The sequence below is a fragment of the Camelus bactrianus genome, chromosome 13 (genome assembly GCF_048773025.1).
Source record: "Camelus bactrianus isolate YW-2024 breed Bactrian camel chromosome 13, ASM4877302v1, whole genome shotgun sequence".
Classification (NCBI taxonomy): domain Eukaryota; kingdom Metazoa; phylum Chordata; class Mammalia; order Artiodactyla; family Camelidae; genus Camelus; species Camelus bactrianus.
In genome coordinates this window covers 50,167,175-50,194,750 of record NC_133551.1, presented here as the reverse complement: position 1 = coordinate 50,194,750, position 27,576 = coordinate 50,167,175, and the positions used below count along the sequence as shown (strand labels likewise).

Below are 27,576 nucleotides of genomic sequence, written 5' to 3'. Positions count from 1 at the left end.
TAATTTTTTAATGGAGGGAAATGTTCAATAACCCCCTGAGGAGGTGTTTCAAATGATACTGTCCTCCAATGCTCAATTAATTTATTAGCACAGTCTCCTGAGGGTATAGCCCATAGCCCATCTTTCTCCATCCTCTGTTGAGACTCACTGTGATAGTGATTGACAGTAACTGATGAAATGGGCTAAATCATTCAGGTATATTGGGGCAAAAAAGAAAGGTAAATCTAATCTTGAGAAAAATATAGTGGGCTTATCAATTTAAGTAAAATAATATATTTTACTTAATAATTAATTCAAAGTGAGAAAATTCCAAGGACCAAGTGAGAATTTAGAGGAAAGGAGTTAAGAGACTCTTGTAACAGTCATCCTTTCTACTCAGAGATTTTTCTCTCACCTTTTGTTATCACTATAGGATTTGGTGAAAGCTCAATGATTTTTTGAGACAAGTTAAATGGCAGGACCTCCTTCCATTCTTTCTCTCAGGGTAAATGGGAACTGGCAAAGAAGGATGAAAGGTGTAGTTTCTTTGTTTCTTTGGTTTTTTGAGGGGAGGTAATCGGGTTTGTTTGCTTGTCTGTTTGTTTATTTTAATGAAGGTACTGGTGATTGAACCCAGGACCTCATGCATGCTAAACCTGTACTCTATCACTCAGCAGCTACACCCTCCCCTCCAATGGTGTGGTCTCTTGTTAGAAAAAAGGGAGCTTGAGAGAAGCTTGGATATTACAAGTTAACATAGAATGGAGAGGTCCAGATTTTACAGCTCATTTCACCTTAGGTGGGCCTTTTCTTTTGGACCATATGAAAAAGAAGGGATAGGCAGGGGACCCTATGTTTTCCTATAACGGGATGTACAATTACATCCTATAGTAGGATGTAATTATTTACCCAAGATAACTAATTGGCTAGGGAGAGGTTGAGTCTAGTTACTCACCCAGAGGGGGCTGCAGCATACCCCCATTCTTCTCACAGTTCCCAATAGGCTGAATTTCAGCTGAGTCAACCAGCCGCCAGAAATCATTCTTGTTGTCGCTGCCATCAAGGCGAAGGCGGAGGCGAGCACCTGTCAGTCCAACGACTGTGGCAATACAGGTGGATGTGGTGTTCCTAGGGTCCTGTGCTTCCAATTTCATGCTGATCTTGAACTCATTGCTTGGAGGCGTGTAGGACTGAGGAGAACAAGCCACGGGGATTAGGCAGACTAAGAATAAATGGCATTTTCAGAAGGATATTAAGAGATGGAACCTGAAAGTTTATGCTTTGGACTCAAATTGGTTACAGCTGGGCCAGTGAAACCCCCCTTGGATTATTTCCTGATACTCAGGAAGGTTTCATGCAGAAGAAACACTGAAAGATAAAATGAAGGGGAAAAATTACTTTCCACTGAAGCATCAAATACTGACTCACCAGAAAGTAAATGACAAGAGTGTCTCAAATTGTCCTTGCTTAAATGCTTTCCAATCCTATCTTCTTCAAGTCCCTAACCCTATAGGTATTCATAACATTTTCTTTTCAGAAAACATCCTATTAAACTATCATATTCTTAGTGTCTCTTCATGGAACATTTCAGTATATTGGTTTGTATGTCCACCACACAGACTAACTATTGGGAGTTGATTTTTTTCTTATTTTGACATTAACTTATAAATCAATTCCTATTTTTAAAACTAACTTTAAGTTTTAATTGACACAAAAATAAACTATACACTTTGGTAAATTCTGACATATGTATACACTCAGGTCACCATATACATTATGTACACCCTGGAAACCATCACCACAATCAAGATAATGAACATGGACACATTCCCAAGTTTTGCATTCCTTTTATAATCTGTCTAGCCCTTTCCAGACCTCTGTCTCCAGGCAAACACTGCTTTACTTTCTATCACTGCAGACTGGTTTGCATTTCTAGACTTAAATGGAATCACAGAGAATATATATATTTTTTTGCTCTACTTTCTTTCACTCAGCTAACTATTTTTGCATTTCCTTCTTGTGCTGTGTTCCTAGATGCAGTTAAGTTACTTGGAGACAGTTTGATCATTTTGAGTTTTGCTTTTAGTTTGTCAGGCAGGTCCAGAGCATGCTCATCCTAAGGCTAATCATTCATTTCCCACTACTGAGCAGGATCTTCCCAAGTACCGGACCCAATGCCACATGAATTATGAGATTTTCCAGTCTAGCTAGTGGCATCAGGCACTATCCCGAGCCCTGTATGAGTGCCGGGCTCTATCCTATTAATATTCTTCTAATCCTTTCAGGGGGGGTTTCCCCTTGGCTTTGGATGCTCATATGCATATACTATAAACAGTACTTCAATGACTACTTGAAGGGGGCTCTCTGCAGATTTCTGTAGTTTTCTTTCTGTGCAGCTTTCTCCTCTCTGGTAGTCTCTCCTGCAAATTCTAGTTTCCCTGGACTCTCAGCTCCATTTTCTCAAATTAAGGACTCTCCCAGGCTTAACCTGGATTCCCTTCTCGGGGCCATGGTCTCAAAACTGTCTTAAGGCAGTAGATCATAAGAAGCTCAACTCATTTGTTTTCTGTCTCTCAGAGATCTCTCAGAGATCACTGTGCTTGGTTGCCTGATCTTCTTGCCTGAAAATGATTATTTAATATAGTTTGTCTTTTTTAATTATTTCAGGTGTGAGTATGAATTTATTCCCTATTATTTCAAATGAACAGAAGTCCTGAATTTGTACTTTTGTCGACAGTATAGACAAAATTCAAACTCAAAGTGAATGTTCACATTTTTATGGACATAACCTTTGAACACTTAGGGAAGGAAGATATAAGCAACTTCCTGATGCAGAGCTCTACTTAGTAGCAGTGCAATTCTTTGCTTACTAGCCCTATCATGTATGATATAGTCAACATCATCTGTGCATTGTGGGGGGCACTTAATCCTATGTGGGAAGCTCTGGATGACCTCTGATGAGGTCCTAAAGCGCTCCCCAATGGGATTCAGTGCCAGTATTCTTATGAAAAGATAAGTCTGTAGCAGGGGAGTATAATACAGAGAAATGAGTATTGCTCCACTTTCAAGAACCATGTAAGGGCTATAACTCTGTTTCCTTTCTGCCTGAACTAAGAGCTGTAGTAAAAACTAGCAATTGTTTTCAGTACCACAAAATACCCTCAAGGAGGTGAAGAAGAAGGAAAAAGTGTTACTTGGGATGAAGTTGGGGAGAAAGTCTGCTGCCAAAACTCATAGTGAGTTTGGAGTTATATTCTTCCCATAGAAGTTTATTCTGGGGACTTCACATGAGAACCCCAAGGGCTCCCACTTCATTTTTTGCTTGTCTAAGGACCATAAAAAAACTACTTGCTTCCCACCTACTAAAGATATTGAGAATCAATTACCTGCTTGAAGCAATGGACAGGTGCTGGGACTGAACATGTTTCTTTTAGGTATTTGTCCCAGGTAAAATGACCTGTAAAGGAAACAGAAATCTCTATCACAGTCAACTTCCAAAAAATGCTTTCAGGATATAATCTACACTAAACATTAGGTTATTTTCAGACTCATTTGGAGCATAAGAAAACTTATTTTGCCCTTTTTGGGCTCAAAGGAGTATCTGGGGGAAGAATCTAGGTGATCTGAGTAGATCACTTTAGATCAGTGTTCTTTTAATCAGGGTCTAAGATGACCTGAGGTGTTTTCCATATTAGTCCTTAAAGTGATCCAAAATGTCAGACCAAGATATACCAGTGTCTCAAAGAAGCATTCAGCAAGCTCATGGAAAACAAAAGAGGCAGAAAGTGGGTGAGGAGATTCCTTCTGAACAATCTGACTCCTGTATAAGTCCCTTACTGCCATCAAATGATAGCTTTTAACACCCCATGTGGTTGAAACCCACCATCTCAGCTCAGAAGGAATAAAGGAGAGGCTACCTAGAGACATGGAGTAAGAGGAGTTGTTGAGAGCAGAAAAACCAAAATGAGTGAGATTATACTTGAATCCTCACTCTAAAAACTGTTTCTCTCTCACCCACCCCTAATCCACTGCCATCCCTGCCTGAGGTGCAAAATGACAAAAATCTTGTAATTTAGAGAAAAGTAGATCCTTGGTAGCATTTCTGATAATAATAACTAAGAATAAGTGGGGACATTTATAGAATCTTTTAGCCTCTTGAAGTAGTCTTAGAGCCTCTCAAAGTTTGAGGAACACTGCACTAGAGAAACAATCTTTAAGGTGACACATAGCTGGGGTCAGGGAAAACATTTTAAGGGACAGGCTGTTAAATACATATCTTACTGGACTACCAAGGATTACCAAGTACTTTATTAAAGGTTAAGTCAATTACCAATCTCCTCCTAATACCCACCTAGAGGTGACCCCATGATGGAGCAGGGAAGGTCCCAGAGACTGTCACAAGCTAAAACATTGTAGCAAACCAGCATTTCTTGAAGTTTCCTCTGCAGTGGAGCAGCACAGGGCCCCTTTGGGCCATGCAAAAAGCACTAGATGCTGGGAATAAAAATGAGTCACTGAATGATGAAATCTAAATCACTCCAAAGATGATGCCAAGACTTTATACTCTATTGACTTTATAGCTTCTGTTTTAAAACCGGTTCCTTTCCCACCATCCTTAACCAAGCCAAACAGATTTGTCCAGAAATCACAGTCAGTTCTGAACTATTTCACAAACTGGCCAATGATTAATCATTCTGAATAGACAGTTAGTCCACAGGGGTAAATGAGATGGGTATTTCCTGGAGTCAAGATTTAAAGAGCTTATCAGAATTTTAAAAAGAGTTTGCTCTTAGCTGAGATGGCTCTAAAGCAAATACTGGATACTTTCACCACTATTTGCTGTTAGAAAAAGAAAACATTAAAAATTGTTATTCCATTCTTGCAAATAAAGAATTCAAATAGCAAGTCTTGGATTTGACTAAACTGCAATTCTTGAACTCTAGAATCTATAGCAGCACTGCCCACTAAAACTTTCTGTGATAATAGAAATGTTTTGCATCTGTGCTGTCCAATAAGGTAGCCACTAGACACATGTCACTACTGAACACTTGAACTGTGGCTACTGTGAGTGAGGAGTTACATTTTTAATGTTATTTAATTTTAATTAATTATTTAATTTAATTAATTTAAATCATAAGGCAGCACAGGTCTAGAGGTTTGATCAGTCCAGGGTAATTTCTTATATTAGTTTGAGTTCTGACCAAAAGCACCCAAGACACTTTGGCTTTAAGGATTACAGCAGCATTGGGGTACCAAAATACTTAGAGTATTAATCATAGTTCTCTATTACACAGATCAATTATGGTAATCAGTCCCTGTTATATAGGCAAGAAACCTCACATCCTCCCTCATGTTTAGGGAATACCATATTACCAACTGAATAAAAAGGAATCACTTTGTTAAAAGCAGTTCATCCACTATGAGGGTTGACTAGCTTGAACCATACCTAGCTTAGTATTTTTCTTAAATTTGACTGCTTAGGCTATCTACAGCTTAGTCCCTTATCATCAGGTAAATCAGAAAGTAAGTTAATTTTTATTACCTACTGTAATGCCTGCAATAAAACCAAACATCATGTCTACCACATCTCCAAGCACTAAAATACCACAAAAGAAATAGGACAGGAAGTAAAGTATAGATGAGGGGTTGGTAAACTCTCTGTAAAAGACCAAGCAGTAAAAATTTTATGCTGTGTGGACCATTCAGTCCCTATCACAAATACTCAACTTGTACACTGTACATGAAAACAGCCATAGGCAATATGCAAATAAATGAGCATTGCTGTGTTCTACTAAAAATTTGTTTACAAAAACTGGCAGTGGGCTACATTTGGTCCCCAAATTGCAGTTTGCCATCCCTGGTATGTAATACTGATTCTCAAATGCTACTTACTATCAAAATCTTCTAAATAATTTTCCTTATTTCTTTAAACACAGTTCTGAGCCCCAAATTCAGAGGTTCTCATTCAGTACTCTCTGACTGTGATCTGAGAATCTATATTTTCAAAGGTTCCCTAGGAAATTCTGACAAACCTCTGTGTCTGGAAACTAATGGTGTAGTTGAAGAATGTGATACTGAGAGTCAGAAGATGCTGGTTAAAGTCTTGTTTCTATAACTAACTACCTCGAATAAATTACTTAATCCTTCCAAACATCAGTTTACTCATCTGAAAGACAGAGATAATATCTATCTCATAAGATTATACCCATATTCATTCAATAAATATTTATTAAACCCTCTTTAAGCGCAAAAGCACCATGTCAAGCTAGACATGAAATTCTCAAATTCATAAGCCCGCAGTTTAGGGATAAGCAGAGGTATTAAATAACACAAATAATCTGGCACAATTATGAAATTGAAGTTAACGAGGTAGTAGTTTACCCAGGAAATGTAGAACAGGAAAATGCAATGATATAGGGTCAAGGATTATTATAATTAACATTATTAATTAATGTAAGTATATTTTATAATTTATAGACTGATTTCAGGTATTCATTCAAGTGAATGATTAATGGTCAAAGAGTATGTATATCTTATATTTTGATATAATACAATTCCTACCAATAGTGCATAAGGGTATGTTTCTTACATCCTTGGGTCTCAGAGCCATTTTTTTATCCATCCATCCAACAAATATTTATAGTATGTATCAAAGCATTATGCTGGGTGCTGGAGATAAAACCATGATCAAAATATTGTTCTTGCCCTCACAGAACTTCAGTCTATTGAGGGACAGAAACTAAAGAGTCAACTGTAATAAATGTTACACTTGGAGACGGAGGGTGCTACAGGAGGGTTTGTAGAAGGATCTCCAGAGGAAGTAAAACCTCTAAGCTTCTAAGTTAAAGTGTAGAAGGATAAGCAGAGTCAGCTGAAGAGAGCGGGAATTCTTTTGTTGTTGTTTCAGATAGAAAGAAAAGCATTTATGAAGGCCCATAAGTGAGAAAAAGCAGTTCTAAAAACTGAATCTTTTGACATGGCTACTGGGTAGATAAAGATACAGTACTTTACCAAAATGAAGCTGTAGATAAAAGCACTGTTCAGGTATCAAGGGTCTCATATACCACACTAATGAGAAGAGGAAGCATGAAAGGGTTTGGGGGAGGAGTTACTTCATCTGCATTGTGAAGAGTGGACTGGAGGAGCATAAGGGTGGAGGCAGGAAGAGCAGTTAGGAAGCTTTTCTAATAATCAAGGTATGAGATGATGGTTGCTTGAACTAGGAAAAGTAACAGAGTGGCAGTGAGAAGGTAGTCCCTAAAGCTGCTGTCAAGTAACTAGAGTCTGGTGAGTGAAAAAATGGCTAGACCTACACCATATGGCCCTAGAAGTTATAGGTACGACTAACAGAATTGACAAAAGAAACAGATCTTGGCCCAGTAAATATTTGTCTCAATATAAAGTGAGTTATCTGAGGAGGTAATAAGTCTCCAACAACTTTGGGGAGTTAAGGAGAGACATTTTATAAGCAATACAAAGTTTTGGAATTTGAAATGCTGGGCCAAGTTGGATTATTTTAAGGCCTCTTCCAAACTCTGAGATTCTAAAAATCGACTGAATTTTATTTCAGTTTGGTATTTGGGGCTGTTCTCTGTGCTTGATGGACAAAATGAAATACGTAAGATTAGCTCATCAGCAGCTATGCCTGGCTGTGCTACCTCTACTTCCACAGGGGAAAAAAATACTTCCACATTTTAATATCATTTTATGTGCTTTATGTTAAATTGAGTATCCACTTTTCACAATTCCCTGTCAATAGAACAGGTTGTTAGAACATACGTTAAATGTCACTGAACTAGAATTGTTATTATCATTCATATTAGCAACATACCCCAAAACAGCAGCAGCTATCACCAAGTGCCTTCTGCCTGCCTGCACCATGCCACACTGCATCCAGTATTTCTCCTTCCATTATAACCTCAAAAGTAGGTTTTATTCCCATTTTAAAGATGAGGAAATAGGCTCAGGAAGATTAAGTAATTTTTCTGAAGTCATAGAACTGGTAAGTGGGGAAAAGGAATTTGAACCAAGGCCTGCCTGGATCTTATGTGAATGCTTTTTTTTTGGAAAGACTTTTATTAGTGAAGTAAAAAAAAAAAAAAAAGTGAAAGATAGTACACTCCCAAGAATTGGGAGCGGGCCAGTCCAAGAGAGGAAAAATGGCCTGTCCATGCTTTTTATCACACACACACCAGTACCTTAGGAAGCCTGAGGAAAGTTTTAAGGAATAATAAAAAGTGACTATCACTTATTGTTTATCAAGTGCCCTTTACCTGCATTATTTCATTCATTTCTTCAGCTCACATTCACAGAATGCTTCACTTCAAAGACTGTCACAAGATTTGACTTAAAGTCTAAGACAGTGGCTGAACAAATGAAAATAATAATCCTCCAAAGGTGAAAAGTATTTGAGAGTTTTTAAGATGTTTTCACATCCATTAGCTCATGTAATCTTCTTAACAACCCTGTGAAGTAGGTAGAATGGGATTATTATCCCCACTTACAAATCAGAAAACCAAGAATTAGTGTCACAAAGTTACTAAGTGGCAAAGTTGGCTTTCAAAGAACCCAGGAGTTCTGACTTCTACTCTAGTGTTCTACTACTTTATATTACTTTCTCTGTCAGCAGGCAATGAAAATAATGTTATTGGAAGAAAAGGAAAGAGGGGGCAAACAGACAATGATAATAATAGGGCTGAACACATGAAGCTGCAATAACAAAATATATAACAATACTTCAACAAAAATTGATAGAGGCATCAGGATATTAATATTTAAGTAACATGGAGGATTTTAAAGGACCCTACGAAGTTAAGACTGACATTTGTGTAGCAATCCTGAAAAGTGATTGAGAAATATTAACATTAGTTTCACTTCTAAAATCCTAGTCCTGAAGTACACTATTCAGGGATAAAAACCAAATGCAGTATTACTCTGACTCTTGTTATCTGACATTTTAATATTTCAGTTTTCATTTAATTAAAAAATTTAGAAAATATTTGGGTTTAATTTCAGTTCACTGTATCTCATGAATAATTTCTTTTGGGAAAATCCCACCAAATTCTGATTTATGGACAATAGGGGTTTGTTTTAGTTCTGGATTTAGTGAATTAAGAAGTAATTTCCAGTTTGGTTCAGTTCCCATTCCTTTGTACTCTATGTAATTAACCACCTCTCTTGGTTTTTGTTAGCTTAGCCTGTGGTCTCCTGATAAGGAGAGTGTGACGTGACAGCAAAGATGAATCACATGGGCTCATTAGGCAGACAAGATCACAGGAGTCACTAGTTCATGAGACAGACACATGGAATTCTTTTCCTAGTTACAATCGAATCCCTGGTTTAGTAATTCCCCATATTTAACAGAAACACAAGAAAAATATCTTACCTAGCTCCAGGATGTCAGTAGCTTCTATTAAAGAAAAAAATGTTACAGCATAAGCCATGATGACAAACGTACCAAAATGACAGAAAGGTGAAGTTCTGGGGTAAAATGAGGGCCTGAGAGTTTGTGTAGTTCACTTCTCTCATTTTAAAAGATATTGAGTTTATTACTAGCAGTTGTGGAAGTACACCACCCAATTCTGCCTATTCCCAAGCCTAAACTCTTAAAAACTATGGAAGTCCAGGAAAGCTAAACGACTGTGCCTAAAGCTATGAAGCTAATTTGGGACTGTCTGAACTCAGAATCTAACCTTTCTGATTTCAAGCTCAAAAGAAAGCATATTGCTTTTGACAGATACCTCTACAAACTGTATTCGCTTGTGCTTTAACTAGTGAGTTCTTTGTGCACACAGCCCTCTAAGAACAAAGGAAAGAGATGTCAAATTAAAATTTTCCATGCTAAATAGAAGTTTTTTCTTACCTTGATATTGGGATGCAGACTCTGATAGGCGGCCATATTTGTGTTTTCTAACATCATTCCAGTCTATTACTGCAGGTAGAGAGAAAAAAGTCATGTAGAAAAATAATACAAGATTCAATACTTCTTCAACCTAGTAGTACGTATCAATAGTTTGTGATAAAGCAATCCACTTCTGAAATCCTAGTCTAAGGAGATAATCCAAAATACAGAAAAAGAGGTTTCATTTAAAAAGCTTTAGTATTATTTATAATAACAACAACAAAAAAAAACAGGGTGGGGGTCACCTAAATGTTCAAACAGAAGACTGATTAAGATACTGCAATACATTTGTCAGTGACAAAGTATTTTGCAGCTGTTAAATTTTTACAAAGGCTAAACAATAAAATGGGAAAATGTTTAAGTTACAAGGTTAAAATATGGGACCGAAAATTACATTCATGGAATAGTCACAGTTATGTAAAAAATGAAAATGAAGACCACCCTCTATTATGGGCCCACAAACATGTCCTCCCACCCCAAACACGAAAATTCAAGTTGAAGTCTTCATTCCTCAGTACCTCAGAATGTGACTGTATTTGGAGGTAGGTTCTATAAAGAAGTAAGTTAAAATGAGATCTAAATTTAGGGTGGGCCCTAATCCAATATGACTGGTATCCTTATAAGAGGAAACTTGGATACAGACAATGATAGAGAAAAGACTACATGAAGACACAGGAAGAAGACAGATATTCATAAGCCGAGAAAAACAAACAAACAAACAACCCTGCTGACACCTTGATCTTGGACATCTAGCCTCCAGAACTGTAAGAAAATAAATTTCTGTTGTTTAAATAATCCAGTCTGTGGTCTTTGTCATGACAGCCCTAGCAAACTAATACAACCCTAAAATATTATCACTAGGGAAAAAGAAACAGAAATAAATACAGCAAATATAAACAATTGGTTATCTTCAGGTGGTGTTTTTCTCCCCTTTCTAATTTCATATATTTTAAAATTTTCTATAAAGAGGATACATTACTTATATAATGGAAACACATTTTCCTTGTTTGGAAATTTAGATTCATCTACTGACCCTACCACTTTCTCACCATCAATTACCTATCATGTTTTCACTTCTCTTCTTACCCAGCTCAGATTCCATGGTCCCTCACTAAAATCACTCACTGGCAAATACTCTTAACTCCTTCCCACCTCTTTTTTGTCAAACTTGCCTAGTAAAGCCTCAAGCCTAACTCTGGTGAAAGCCACTTATCCACCTATATCATGCCTACCCCAAGAGTTCACATGCGCTAAAGGACAAGTGCAAGCTTACTGCCCTCACCCTAAACTCGTGGCCACAATTCTCGGATGCCACCTAACACTGTCCAGAAATCAAACCACATTTTCCTGCTATGTTTGTTTTTCTCCTTTCTAAAAAACCAAATTTGTTATTTTTCTCTCTCCTCATACTCCAAACATTCCCGGCCTTGCTTTCACTCTTAGGGGACAGCATTAACTCAGCGTTCACTAAGAAAACAAAAATAAGAGATCAGAACATTCTATATGCCACTCATTTCAGGAAGATTCAGACTTGATCTTGTTTAGTGGTATATCCCCAATGCATAGTATAGTAGCAGGTGCTTGGTTAACATTTGGTGAATGAATGTATCTACTTACTCATCATTCTTTCTGACTTTTCTCTTGTTGCTGTGGATGAAATGTCTCTGTTTTTAACCAAAAAGTCTACCCTACATTTTTGCTCCAGATCCCATTTCCTTTCATTCTGTTAAGGACACTGCAAGTACTTCCTTTCTAACAGATCATTTGCATCAGTATTCCTACTGCTCCATTATCTCCTAGCAAAACAAATACACAAAAAACCTAAACAAACATGCCCTCTCCAACCCTCTCTTAATCCCACATATATGCCTCCTGCCTCTTTCAATTCCTCTGCTTTCCTCCATGGGAAGACTTAATTTAAGAGTTGTCTATAGTCACTGCCTCCTCACTGCCTCACATTATCTATTCAGACATGGTTTTTCTGCTCACCACTCCACTGAGATTACTTCCAAATTCATACTCCCAGAACTGACCTTTTCTTGAAATTCCACACTTACATGTACAACGGCCTACAGGCCATTTCTACACGGTTATCAATCAGACATTTCAAACTTATGACGGCTAAAATAGAATGCCATCTCTTGCCAAGCTGTTCTTTTTGTCTTCCCCAAACCAGTAGATGGCATCTCCATCACCTTGCTGCTCAAGCCAAAAATCCTTGAAATTATCCTTGATGTCTCTATTTCCTCTACCCTCACATTCAATCCCTCAGAAGGTTCTGCTGGATCATATCCCAACTCGGTCCACTGCTCTTAATCTCACCACTCACACGCAAGTTCAAGTCCCTATTACCTCTTACCTGGACCATGACAACCGCCTGCTAACTTGTATTCCTGCTTCTACGCTTGCTCTACTCCAATCTCTTTTCCACAAAGGAGTCAGTCAGAGTGACCATTTTAAAACACAAGACAGATAATGTCATTTATCTGTTTAAGGACCTCCAACATCCCACTGAGTTAAGGGTGCCTTACAAAGCTATACACCATCTGGCTTCTGCCATTTCTCTGATCTTGTCTGTTATGACTTTTCCCTTTCCACTACACTCCAGTCACACTGGCCAGTGTCCCATTCCAAGCATTTTCCCTTTCTCCTGGTTTGATGTCCCCAGTCTTTCTAGGACTTGCTATGTTTGTTCTTCTCTAAATCATGAAAGATTATAAACTTGATCAGGCTTAAAAATTGCTGACATATCTCAACATAATAAAAGCTATATATGACAAACCTACAGCCAGCATAGTACTCAACGGTGAAAAACTTCAAAAGCTTCCCACTAAAATCTGGGACAAGACAAGGATGCCCACTATCACCACTCCTATTCAACATAGTCCTGGAAGTCCTAGCCACAGCAGTCAGGCAAGAGAAAGAAATAAAAGGGATCCAAATTGGAAAAGAAGAAGTAAAAGTGTCATTATATGCTGATGACATGTTACTATATATAGAAAACCCTAAAAGGTCCACACAAAAGCTACTAGAGCTGATTGAACAATTCAGCAAGGTAGCAGGTTACAAAATTAACGTTCAAAAATCAGTTGCATTTCTTTACACTAACGATAAATCAACAGAAGAAGAAAGTAAAGAAACAATCCCCTTTAAAATAGCACCCAAAGTAATAAAATATCTGGGAATAAATCTAACCAAGGAGGTGAAAGAATTATACACAGAAAACTATAAACCACTGATGAAGGAAATTAAAGAAGACTTTAAAAAATGGAAAGATATTCCATGCTCTTGGATTGGAAGAATCAATATTGTTAAAATGGTCACACTGCCCAAGGCAATCTACAGATTTAATGCAATCCCTATCCAATTACCCAGGACATATTTCACAGAACTAGAACAAATCATAATAAAATTTATATGGAACCATCAAAGACCTAGAATTGCCAAAGCATTACTGAAGAGAAAGAAAGAGGCTGGAGGAGTAACTCTCCCAGACTTCAGACAATACTATAGAGCTACAGTCATCAAGACAGCATGGTATTGGTACCAAAACAGACATATAGACCAATGGAACAGAATAGAGAGCCCAGAAATGAACCCACAAACTTTTGGTCAACTCATCTTTGACAAAGGAGGCAAGAATATACAATGGAATAAAGACAGTCTCTTCAGCAAATGGTGTTGGGAAAACTGGACAGCAGCATGTAAAACAATGAAGCTAGAACACTCCCTTACACCATATACAAAAATCAACTCAAAATGGATTAAAGACTTAAACATAAGACAAGATACAATAAACCTCCTAGAGGAAAACATAGGCAAAACATTATCTGACATACATTTCAAAAATTTTCTCCTAGAAGAAATAAAAGCAAGAATAAACAAATGGGACATAATGAAACTTACAAGCTTCTGCACAGCAAAGGAAACCAGAAATAAAACAAGAAGAAAACCTACGGAATGGGAGAAAATTTTTGCAAGTGAAACCGACAAAGGCTTGATCTCCAGAATATATAAGCAGCTGATACGACTCAATAAGAAAAAAATAAACAACCCAATCCAAAAATGGACAGAAGACCTAAACAAGCAATTCTCCAAGGAAGACATACAAATGATCAAAAAGCACATGAAAAAATGTTCAATATCACTAATTATCAGAGAAATGCAAATCAAAACTACAATGAGGTATCACCTCACACCAGTCAGAATGGCCATCATTCAAAAATCCACAAATGACAAATGCTGGAGAGGCTGTGGAGAAAGGGGAACCCTCCTACACTGCTGGTGGGAATGCAGTTTGGTGCAGCCACTATGGAAAACAGTGTGGAGATTCCTCAAAAGACTAGGAATAGACTTACCATATGACCCAGGAATCCCACTCCTGGGCTTGTATCCAGAAGGAAATCTACTTCAGGATGACACCTGCACCCCAATGTTCACAGCAGCACTATTTACAATAGCCAAAACATGGAAACAGCCTAAATGTCCATCAACAGGTGACTGGATAAAGAAGATGTGGTATATTTATACAATGGAATACTACTCAGCCATAAAAACCGACAACATAATGCCATTTGCAGCAACATGGATTGTCCTGGAGAATGTCATTCTAAGTGAAGTAAGCCAGAAAGAGAAAGAAAAATACCATATGAGATCGCTCATATGTGGAATCTAAAAAACAAAAACAAAAACAAACAAACAAACAAAAACAAAGCGTAAATACAGGACAGAAATAGACTCACAGACAGAGAATACAGACTTGTGGTTACCAGGGGGGTGGAGGGTGGGAAGGGATAGACTGGGACTTCAAAATTGTAGAATAGATAAACAAGATTACACTGTATAGCACAGGGAAATATACACAAAATGTTATGATAACTCACAGAGAAAAAAATGTGACAATGAGCGTGTATATGTCCATGAATGACTGAAAAATTGTGCTGAACACGAATTTGACACAACATTGTAAAATGATTATAAATCAATAAAAAATGTAAAAAAAAAAAAGAAAACTATGTGATATATATGATTATACTGGACCTGAAATGAAAGAAAATTTATTTCCCAAATAAAAGAATAAAGTGTGAATATAAAAAAAAAAAAATTGCTGACAGAGACAAAAGATATGAGGGTATCATAAATGAATTTATGTTTATAAATTTTCACATTTTTTATAATTAGAAAGAATGTATTCTTAAAAATTAAATATAAAATAAAAATATAAAATATAAATATAAAAAAATTAAATATTCTTGTATATACAAGTTTAGTATATCACTCAAGTAAAGCGGTATACACAAAACTGATTCAGGAAGCCATGATAAACAGAAACCTGGCTGCAAGATCATTAATAAAACAATATTTAAAAGCAATCAATGTAATTAAAAAATATTCTAGTGAAGATTAAAAATGAAAGCCAGACTCAATGTGAAGCAAAATGAAGAAAATGATTAACAAACTTAACTGGGAACAAAGGCATCAAATAAGGTTCTACAGGACAATGAAAAAGAAAATTCTGAGAAGAAATATTTGAAACTCCTGGCACAAACTAGTAGAACCTGGAAAGCAGCATCCAAAGGAGAAAAGGAGACAACTACTTAAAATCTAAATGCTTAATTTTTAAGTATCACCATAAATTACTCAGTGAATTAGGTAGTCTTCACTGTATCAATTCCTAAATGAACAGAATACAGCATCTGATAGAATTCCACATGTTAAAGGAGTCAGGCACCTATAATTTTTCCAAGCATTACAAGAATGGCCATGCTTCAGAGTATATTATGATATGTAGCTACGATTTGTAAATAACCAGTTTTATTTTATTTCCTTTCCCCAGGCAGTAGAGTCCTTCTCTAGAGTGTCTATCTCAGTTAACAGTAACAAATCAGAGATCTGGAATCCTCTTTGTTCTCCCTTGCCCTCCAAATCCAGTAAGTTATCAAATTCTGTCACCTCTACCATTAAAATGACCATCTTCTCTGCTCCCATATTCAGTTTAAGATTTCATTTATCTCTCACCTTGACCAATAACAACAGTTACTTAATTCCTGTTGTCTGATCTCACCCCTTTCCAATCCACACCTTAGCATTAATTTTCTAAAACACAGATCAGATAAAACTTATCACTATCCCCATTTAGAAGTCTAGAAAGATCATTTCATCAAATGTATCCAAATATAATTAATATGTCACATTCTTTCATGTCTTTAGCCCTCCCCCAACTTCTCTCTTCAGGAGATACCTATTTATTCACCACAATCCAGGATAAATGTTGCTCTGTAATAGCTTTCTGGTAAATACCCCCAAGCAGATTTCTACCTCCTATGTCCATGCCTGTTACAGTGTCAGAGCTAAGCACTGCTAAGCCAGTCAGTATTCCTGGGGCTTGACACACAGGAAGCACTCAAAAAAAAAGTTTGTCTTTTCACCAAACTCAGAAACAGCTATGCAATGAGTGAAAAATTATACATATTAAGAAGTCAATATTTAAATACATGCTTGCATCAAAACAATTTTGACATAGAGATTAATACTTAAATATAAAAAACACTATCGTTAGATATCGATTATTCATATCAATGAAGAATAACGAAAAATAGATGATCTAAAACTGCAGATCACTGAGGTCATTTATATATTGATTTTAGAATACATATTTTTCCCACTACAAATTTACTATTTCAGTCATACTTCACACAGGCTAATATTTAAAATGAACTTGCCATCATTTAATGCACAGAGTTTCAGTTTTGTAAGATAAAAAAAGTTCTGGAGATGGACGGTGATAATGGTTGCACAACAGTGTGCAACTTAATGCCACTGAACTGTACACTTACAAATAGTTAAAATGGTAAATTTTGTTAAATATTTTTTATCACAATTTTTAAAATTCATTAATTAAAAAAAGAACATGCATTACAGGATTGTCAGGGGGCTTAGAGGTTGCTGAATTGATTCCTTTTCAGATTTAACTAATACCTACCATTACCATACACCAGGCCCAGTGAAGCATTTTCATCATCTCAGACATTATCAATATCTTTCTACAGGTGAAGAATTTTGGGGCTCCAAAAGTTTACCAGTGCCATGGAGGGGAAGAGGTGGTCAGGCAACAGTAATTAAAGATATATAATAACAGTCCACAAAGTGAGTAAATCCACAAATTAAAAAATTGAACTGAATAATGCTCTGAATCGTGCTTATAACACAAATGTATCAATTCAATAAACATTTATTATCTGCTATTTGTCAGGCACTACTCTAGACACTGAGATATATCACTGAACAAAACAGATTCAAAATCCCTATTCTCATGGAGCATACATTGTATTGGGGTGGCCACCAGGGATTGCACAAATTGTGATATTTTGACGGGAGGCATTCGAAAAAGCATTCATTGCAGGGAAGGAGATGTCAGGAATAAACTTCTGGTAATGAGAACCATCCTGGGGAGGATGGGTTATTCATTTCCCAAAGTGTACAAGCAGAAAGGCTGAATGACCACTTATTACCAAAGATGCTGAAATTTTTTCAAGCTGAGAGAGAATTCACAGATTGGAAAGGGAGTTAACCAGATAAACTTCTAAGATCCTATTCAACCTTGGAATTCTATTTCACTGAGCGGCACACAATAATATTTCACACAATAGTGGCTGAGATAGTAGCACTGTATCCATATCTTGTGTGTGTGTCTGAGCACAGGTGTAAATCCTGACTATGAACTATTTATTAGTGTGGTTATGTCTTTTATACCTCATGTGTCTATGTCAATGAAATGAATGAATGAATGCAATGCCATAGGTTTTAAGAAAAGTGACTTGGCTTCCTATTAAATCTTGTTCAGTATTATATTTAAATTCAACTTCCAAGTTACTATTTTTTAAATAACCCTCTAAAGCCTTTGCTATTTGCAAATTGAAATTACACTCATTCACTCTCTACACAAAAATTCATTGACTACACATAGGTTCCAGCCCTGTGCTAGATAAATGGGGGATTCAAAAAATAACAAGGCGCTCTCTCTTCAGTCTAGAAGAGGGAGAAAGATACACAGGTGAATGTGATAAAGCATTATAGGTGCTGCATTAAAAGTACATATGGGGGCTCAGAAGGTAGAGGTGGGGGGCCAGTTCCACCCAGAGAAGGAGTGGGGAAGAAATTAGGACTTTACAGAAATGATGACGTTTGAGTTGAATCTTGGTGGTTGGGGATAGAGTAATAAGAAAAGCACATTATAGAGACAGAATAATATAAATAGAGAAATGATGCCATGAAATACTATGTTATACCTGTTCTGTCCAATGTGGCAGCCACTGGCCATATGCAGATACGGAGCACTTGAAATGTGGCTCATGTCACTAAGAAGGTGAATTTTAATTTTGTTTTAATTTTTATTAATTTAAATTAAAAAACTGACATTCGGTGCAGTTACTGGGAAATCTTTTTAAGAGTGTATAGAACAAAACTGGGTATGAGAATCAACTTACTCAACTGTAAATTTTTTGAAATCTAAATACTAAATCAAGTATTTCTGATAAAACTCAGCATCTGAATTGATGTACTGTAACTGTAAAACACCAGATTCTGAAGACTGAGTATGAAAGAAGGAATGTAGAATGGCTCATTATACATTTTTACATTGGTTAATTGTCAAAATAGTATTTTAGATATACTAGATTAAATAAAATATATTATTAAAATTAAATTCTCCTCCTCTTTTTTTTTTTTTAACCTTTTTCAATGTGGCTACTAGGAAGATTTAAATTACCTGTGACTTACATTGTATTTCTACTGGACAGTGCCATATTGGACAACTGCAGTTCAGTGTGGCTGGAACAGAAGGCATGTAAGGGTATGATAAGAGAAGTGAAATGTGGTCAGTGTCAGTGGCTGTATTTTTTACTATATTGGAGAAAGCGGATCTACAAGCAAGGAGAAGACAATGGAGAAGAAGCAGAGGTGAGGGATGGAGGAGAAAATATACTAATGGCCCATGGGATCTTGGTTCTGCAGGCCCATTACACTCTTGCTTTTTATGTGGCTTGGCTGTTCAACGTGCTTAGTAATTAAAAGAATTCTAACTGTTTCAGATGTCAAGGTAGATGAAAAGGCTTTAGAGAAAAATAACATGATTTTAGTGTCAAGCTGAAGAGCAAGCCTGACTTACTCTCAGACAAGCCAAATCATCCCACCTCAGTAAATCACAAGCAAGGGATAAGACATAATAAACTAGAAAACTACACTTCAACATAAAGAGATTTTATGTTTAAAGATTTCTGATAAGGTTCTTAGTTTCCACAAAACTAAAATTTTATTTAGAATTTAAACTCCGAAATTTATAAGGTATTTTTTCTATTAAATTCAACTAATAATATTAAAAATGTCACTATAAAAATGGCAAGAATGCATACATACCTTTCAGGAATGACTAAAAGTTTTAATGACATTTAAGAAGTGTATAATACAAAGTGTCTAGCATGGTGCCTAACAGAGAGAACAAATTCATTAAATAATAAGTTTTTCTCTTTCCTTCCTTAATAATAATCTCTAGTATAGCTGAACTGTTACAATTTTTTTTTAGATATTTAGAAAGCAAAACTTCCAAACTCCTCTCACAACCTTGAAAAATTGACATTAATGACAAAAAAAGTCATGATGGTTTAAAGAAAGAGATAACAAGTGACATAATTAGTAATGAGGAATCCCTTAAATTCAGTTCCTGTCAAGTCTCTTAATCCCTCTTACCCCCAGGGTAGGGTAAAAAGATACTTACCACTAGGCTGCATAGTCAATGGACTAAAAACTGGTCAGGGAGTTAAGAGGTTCGAGATTTACCCCTGGATCCACCAATACCTTGCTCTGACTTCTGATAAGTCAGTTTTTCTGTGTGTTAATCTCTCCATCTGTAAAGTGGGGATGAGAGGAAGGGGGACACTTATTACCCTGTAAAGTACTGAGACTTTACTAGTATTAACAAACTGGACTACATTTTAAGAAAAGTAGGACATTCAGATATAGTTATTTCTTGCTTATTAGAGTACCTCAGGGTTGGACAGCACCTTATACCACGTACCACAGGTATAATTTAACTAAGTCTCAATATTCATAGGAATAAAAAAAAAACCAAATATTTGTCACATTTGGTCCCATGCAAATACCAAATTTCCAACTAACCAGGTTAAGCCAGTAAATCAAAAGATACTAAAAATACATTAACATGGTATTATGAATTGATTTGTGTTCCCCCCAAATTCTCATGTTGAGGTCCTAATCCCCCAATGTGACTGTACTTGGAGACAGGACTTTTAAGAAGGTAATTAAGGTTATATGAGGTTATAAGGGCGGGGCCCTAATCTGACAGGACTGGTGTCCTTATGAAAAGGAAGAGATACCAGAGATTGATCTGTCTGTCTGTCTCATTCTCTCAATCTCTGCCACCCCCAAACCCCACCAGCCCAAACACATACAGAGAAAAAGGCCAGCAAGAAAGTGCTGTCTATAAGCTGAGGAGGGAGGTTTCACCAGAAACCAACCTTGCTAGCATCTTGATCTTGGACTTCCAGCCTCAGGAACTATGAGAAAGTAAGTTTCTGTTGTTTAAACCACCCTGCTTGTGGTATTTTGTTATGGCAGTCATAACACACAAATACACACAGTCATAGGACAAATGAGGCTATAGCAATTCTTTGAGAGTACCTCATGTAACACTATTCAGTTTCCAAATTGTCCTAAAGAATCTCCACTCTTCCTTTTACTATAGTCTGATTGGTAATCAAAGAGAACAGGACAAAATAAAGACAAACAAACAGAAAAACCAAATTGGAAGTTAAAATTTTATCCTGTTTTGAATCTCAACTCTATTTTCCCTTAATGACTTTAGGCAAGTCGTTAACTACAGTGAGCCTCAGTTTTTTTAAATCAGTAAAATAGGGATGATAATCCTAATGCTCCCTGCTTCACCAGGTTGTTTGAAGAACAAATGAAAAAACGGCTTTAAAAGTGCATAATACAGATAATCGGTATTAAAGAAAAACTTGCTGTTTACTACCTTTGTAAAAGGGAAAACTCAGATCCTGAATAATACTAGGTATGTACTTACAAAAAGGACACAGGACATTAGAACCTTCTGTTACTAGTTAGCCCCTAAAGATTCTAATATTCACAACTGAATTATCTGCTAGAATTACTTCAACTTTGTCCTTTCTTCCTTTGGCTTCCTCTTACTGTAGACTGGGATCTTAAAAAATTATGGTGGGAATGCAATCTTCTTGGGAGAAGTGAAAGTGTATTTATTCAAAAAGACAGTTAATGACACTAATGAACTGGAGTAAGAAGGGTAATCTGAATCTTTAAAGTGGATGTCTGCACCCTGAAATATTAGGAGAGCGATCTCTGAACATCCTAGAATATACACCCTCTCTGATTTCTAAAAAAAAAAGTGCAAGAGCATATACTAGTAACATCTAAAGCAATGCTGTCTAATAGAAATTTCTGTGATGATGGAAATGTTCTATATCTATGTCATCCAATAAGGAGCCACTAGCCACATGGGGCTATTCAACACTTGAAATATGGCTAGTGTGACTGAAGAGTTCCATTTTTAATTGTATTTAAATTTCCTTAAATGTAAATAGACACAGGTGGCCAGCGACTACTGTACTGGGTAGTACAGATCTAGAGGATATAAAGACTCTGGTATTTCTGGAAATCCTTGAAGGAAAGATAATATGCAGTAGAAAAATCTACAAGGCTATATGGAAGCATCCTTTCAAAATGTGACGAAACAATCACAATAGGCCATCCCTGAAGCAAGGAAAAACCAAAAAACGTCTTCACATATTATATTAAGAAAAATTTAGTTGTAAATTATCACTTGTATTGTTAACAACAGTAATAGCATAATGATTATTAACATTATATACCAATTATTTTTAAGTGTTTACTGTATGCCAGATGTTGTGCTAAGTATTTCAATAATATCACCTTACTGAATCCTCACCAGTATGATACCACTTAGCATGGTATCATTAACCCTTTTTACTAATGAGGAAATGATATTCAGAGAGGTTGAATAACTTTCTAAAAGGTTACAGCCAGCAGAAAGGCCAGGATTTGAATCTAAATCATGTTCTTAACTACACTGCCTTTCTCCTCAAAAACAAAACAAAACAAAAGCAAAAAATTAACAAAAAATAAATCTTACAAATGCTTCTAACATAAAATAGCCCAGCTTGGACAGTCTACCCATTTTGCTACAATAAAAACTGAAGCACTGATGCTTATTAGCTTGATCTGGACACTGAATAATTGAAGCACAGTTAAGAACTTAACAACGTAAACCTAGATTAAATGGAGGATGTTCATAGGTATCATGTTTGAAGTATTCATAGAGCTTGGAGAATCAAAAGAAGTAATGCAGGCTTACAGGCACATACCAATGAGACAGAGGGGACAGGCAGGAAGGGGAGAAGGGAACAGGGAAGAAGGGATGTTTCCCTCAGAAACAGAAACTGGAAAATAGAAAAAAGAAGAATCAAATGTACTTCTAAAAACCCATTAAGACAAGACAGAACTCTTTGAGTGGTACAGAGCAATTGTGGTTTTAATAAACCATAATCCTATGATATGCAGAGATCAAAACAGAAAAGCTGGAACCAGAACACCTGGCCCTCTGGGGTTGTGGAGGACAAGCTACAGGGGATGCAGGAGACAGAAAAGGGACCGGTCTGGGCTGTGCCATTGATTAGCCACTCTATCTTATTAGCAAGTATTCCTAGTGCCTCTCAGCTGATTCTCTGCCTGCAGCTCCCCTTCATTTACTTTTACTCCATTTGGAGATAAGTGTAATGAGATGGTAATATTCCTCTGGGATAATATGCCAGAAGAGGGGGAAGGGGAGGCAAGCCAGGCAATCCCTTTCTCAAAGAGAGCAATAAATCCTGTCTTGTGCATGTAGCAGATGTGAACAAAAAAGATGGAATAGATCTCTTCTTGGCAATCATCCCTACCCCCACTTCCCCTGTAGCAATTATATATCTCTGCACGTGCACACAGAGAGGACCCCAGAGAACATGAGTATTTCCTTTAACAAGCAAAGCAGCTAGAAATGAGTGGCTAATGAAAATGCAGAGAAGCCATAACTCCCTTTGTCTTACAGGCAGTCTCAGTAGACTTCAACAATGTATAATGTTCACCCTTTCCAGAGGCTTAACAGAGGTGTGATCCAGGGCATGGGAGAAGCTAATGCTTTTTTAGAATGCTTCTGGCTCACGTTTCTTGAACAGGGAAGAAGTTTAGTGGTACCAATGGTGCAACATCATACTTCCTGGCAGATATGATATAGATCTGATGTCATGAAATAAGTAATGCACCACCATCACCACCACCATCACAACCACCACCATCATTCCAGTGAATATTGGGAATGAAGGAGATGATAGTACTGGATGATCTACTCTGCCAGTTAGAACACTTCTGAGGTAGAGTTTTATGTCCAAATCTAGGTCCTAGACTCCAAATGAGATACAGGCACACAATCTCATTTAAAGGAAAGCAACAAGGATAGGGAGGGCTAAGGAACTAGGGAGGTTTAATCAGGAAAAGAGGACTCAGAGGAAACCAGAGAGGTATTTGCAAATATCTGGAGTGTTCTCATGTAGAGGAGAGATGAGATAAGCTCTGCTGGTTCAATATTACCCCAAGGGAGTGAACTGGAACCAGTGGGTAGAATCTATAGGTAGACAGGCTTCAGCTCATTACTCGAAAGAACTTTCTGGCAGTCAGAGGTATCCAACAGTGGGATGAACTCTCCAGGAAGGGAAGGTATGAATCTGCCATCACTGAGGGTTGGAAGTAGAGTTAAGATAACCTCTTGGTGAAAATATTAAATCATGAGAAGGAACAGGGAGGCTAGACTACGTAACCTTTAAAGGTTACCCAAATTTGACAGCCTATACTTCTATGGGGTATGGAGCTTCTGCTCTCAACATTACAACACTGCGCAACTTTAGGTTTGCAGCATGGACGGTGCACATATCTACAATACCAACTTTCTCGCAGAAGGCTTAAGAGCAGTATGGGTCCAAGCAGAAGAAATAACAACAATATCATCACCATCATCGTGATCTTATTTCCCTTCTGCATCTTCATCTACCACGTTGCGGCACTGTCATGGGCACTTTATAGACCTTATCCCTAAACTTTAAGAGTCCAGCTAGGCTACTGTGAGACTCTGAGCTGGTACCATGTGATCTTTGGTTTTTACTTTCCTCATCTGGAAAATGTCATCTTTGGTTGTTACTTTCCTCTTTTTTCTTCCCCCAGATGAAACTGGCTTAAATGGAAGAAAACTCTAGACAGGAGTCAGCAAACCCCAACCTGCCACCTGTTTTGAGATAAAGTTGTACTGGAACACAGCCACACTCACTCGTCTATGTGCTGTCTGTGGCTACTTTCACCCTATACTGCAGAACTGAGTGGTTCTCCCAAAACCTTATGGTTCCCAAAGCCTATGATATTTACTATCTGGTCCTTTAAGAAAAGGTTTGCAGAACCCCATCCTAGACCCAAATCAAGAAGTTGAACCTCATTATTCATTAAAGGGGACATAAGGTCCCCTTTAAGTTCTTTCATATTGTCAGTCTATGGAGCAGTAGCAGCAGGGGCCCAGTTCAATTATTTCCTTCCTCTCCACCACAACTTAACTTGGCAGATACTTTGAAATATTTTCCTTCTTGGAATAATGAACAATATGTGTCACCTTCATTTTACACAGTAAATATAGTCCTGAAAGGTTAAGTGTAAACAGAATTTTTCATAAAAATTGAAGTACATTTGAGCACACCAAGATGGTTAGTTAGTTAAAAGAAATCTTTATAAAAATAAGTTTAATGTTTGCTGCAGGGTAACTTGTTCTATAAATATGGATTTTACATATTGGATTTTCTCTAATCACTTTGTCCTCCACTCTAGTCAACCATGTCAAAGTCACATTGGAGTTTTTTTCCCTACTTTTGGGGTAATCAGTCTGTTGGTATAAACACAGAACCATTGGTTTGAAAGGAATATTAAATGTCATTTAGTTCAATGCCTCCTCCTCTCTCTTCCTCCAGTTCTACCAACCCTAGCCAGTATTTGAACCTTTTTTCTAACATCCCTACCAAGTCTTTGCTTACTCTTCCAGTGATGAAGCTCCCACATCTTCCCAGGAAGTTCCTTCCATTCTTGGCAGTGGACTTTGCCTTTAGGGAAGTGATTCTCAATATTTTTTTCCATCTTGACAACCATAAGGGAATCGCAACACACTTTCATCAGTAACAGTAGTTTCATATACAACCAAACTGTTAATATAGGTTCTCTCTAGAGAGCAATATAGTGATGGAAGGGAAACTTTCTTTTCATTTAATATACTTCTATTGTCAAGTTTTTTTGTAGTGCACGTATATTACTTTAATATATGCATGCAAACATTTAAAAAAAGTGGTCTAGGGAGATAAATGTTTATCACAGCAGTGATGGGGGTTGGGCAGGAACAAGTTCCCCCTACGGGAACAATACAGAATGAGAGGGAATGCTGTGTGTTATGATTTGACACCTCCATTGACTGCATTGAGTGCAGAGTGGGGATTGACCTGACCGTAATATACTAGAGAGGAGGGGAGCTGAACACCCCCTATGTCCTTGAAAATCACTGCTAATCTCTATCTCAGCTGAGTATGCTAGCTCTTCAGGCATTTTAAGACTGCTTTCAGGTGTGCAAGGAAAGTTAACTGCTCTCTGGCCTCATCAAGGTTGATTTTAATGACTAATTGTAAACATATCTCATTTTGTCATGTATCTGCCTCTTTTTCCCTGCCATTCTGCCTAATTCATAGTATACTCTTCTATTTGGACACTCTGCCTTCCAATATTATTCTTCTACAGTCTGTTCATTTTCTCTTTATCATAATGGGACAGCACACTTCCTAATTACTCAAACTCACTACCTTACTCCAAGCTTATGGGTGTTTTTACCAAATATCCACAGATTTCCCTCCTCTGTTATGAAGAATTTACAGCCAGACCACCTGCGTTTAGATTTGGTTCTATCATTTACTACTTGTATAACCTTGGCGAAGTAACTCAAGCACCCTGGGCTTCAGTTTCATCATCTGAGAAATAAAGACAACAGCAGCAATTCGCTTATACGATTGCAGGGAAGATGAAATAGGATACATATAAAGCGCATAGAAGAGTACTTGGCACAGAGTGGACACTCAATCAGTGGCAATTTGCATTGCTGATTCCTGCTCCTCCTTCATTATCACCATCACGCACTGCTACTACTTAGGAAACTCTTACACGAGGCCGAGGGTGTTTAGGAAACTATCTTACTACAGGCCAAGAGTATTTACTTGACAATTTCTTTCCATTAGATTTCTATGTTCCCTCTTTCTCAGTCCAGAACATTCTTGACATTTCATCTCTTCAACACAGTTCTCTCTGACAAATCAGATTAGAGTGGAACTTTGTCACTTGGCTTTCCTACTACTACGGCTGTTTTCATTGCATTATAATGTACACTTATGCTTCACCAATTCACATTCCTCTTCTTTTCATACCTCTATTCAAAACCTATCTCCTAGAGAGGGTAGAAAACTTTCTGTAAAGGGGTAGATAGTAAATATTTTCAGTTTTATGGACATACGGTTTCTGCTGCAACTACTCAACTCTGCCATTGTAGCATGAAAGTAGCCATACACATTAACAAATGCATATGGCTATATTCCAATAAATCTTTATTTGCAAAAATAGGCAACAGACAGGATTTGGCCTAAGGGCCACAGTTTACTGATCCCTGATCTAGAGGAATCCTTCCCTAAATAACTCCGCCTGGCTGCGATCATTCCACTGTTCTGCTTCACACATGTACTATTTTCATTTACATGTATTTATAAACTTCTGAGTATTTTTATGTGGTCAGTCTCCCATTTAGATTTAAAGAAAGCTGTCATTGCACTCATTAAACAAAATTTACCTAAGCCTAGGAGTAGCATTGAGTGTTAAGAACACAAAAACAGGATGTTCCAGCCTATGCTCACAGAGAACTCACAGATTAGTAGGCTAGACAGCAACTCAAATACACAATCATAAAATAATGTGGTTTTTGCTATAAAGAGATTTGCTATACAAAATGCTCTGAGAAAAGAGAAAGGAATGATTGACTTTGCTTGGGGAGTTAGGAAAGCCTCACAAAGGACATGAAGTAGAGCTATGATTGTCAGAAGAAAGATGAATAGGCATTTTAGGCAAAGGAAATATAGTACAAAGGTACTAAGACATGGAAATGGATCATGTGTTTGGACAACAGCCAGAAGCTTACTATAGATGGAAAGGGGTAGGGTAAGCTACAGAGACAAATGACAGGAACTGAGGGAGATGAGAACAGAAAGGTAAGTACCAGCAAAAGAAGAGCTTCACAGTTGCCCTACTAAGACAATAATGGTATATACACAACGAAGGGTCTAGGATCATCCCAAAGATTATATTAAGACATTCAATATCAAGGTCAGATTCATTAATGATATTTAATGCCCATGAGGGAGTTTTAACTGCTTCACAGACTTTTACATACATTTCCAATGTTCATACAGCTTCCATACTTACATGTCTACTAAATTCTGATAATAATTATGAATTTATGATGTAATGAGAAGGGT

General features: G+C 37.1%; 1 protein-coding gene across 15 annotated transcripts in view; it reads right to left on the bottom strand.

The window, feature by feature from the left end:
• Nucleotides 1–27,576, bottom strand: part of SCMH1 (Scm polycomb group protein homolog 1) — a 145,091-nt gene that overhangs the window by 86,819 nt on the left and 30,696 nt on the right. For 7 of the 15 annotated variants that reach the window (XM_074376715.1, XM_074376704.1, XM_074376703.1 and 4 more), the window contains 5 exons: nucleotides 19,653–19,782; nucleotides 9,842–9,910; nucleotides 9,365–9,388; nucleotides 3,366–3,436; nucleotides 935–1,169 (listed from right to left, as the gene is read on the bottom strand). In XM_074376715.1, coding sequence (XP_074232816.1) covers nucleotides 935–1,169; nucleotides 3,366–3,436; nucleotides 9,365–9,388; nucleotides 9,842–9,910; nucleotides 19,653–19,665 — 412 coding nt within the window. In that variant the 5' untranslated portion in view covers nucleotides 19,666–19,782. Of the gene's footprint in view, nucleotides 1–934; nucleotides 1,170–3,365; nucleotides 3,437–4,330; nucleotides 4,474–9,364; nucleotides 9,389–9,841; nucleotides 9,911–19,652; nucleotides 19,783–27,576 lie in introns of those variants that run through there. The other 8 variants (XM_074376707.1, XM_074376712.1, XM_045520239.2 and 5 more) reach the window with 6 other exon arrangements.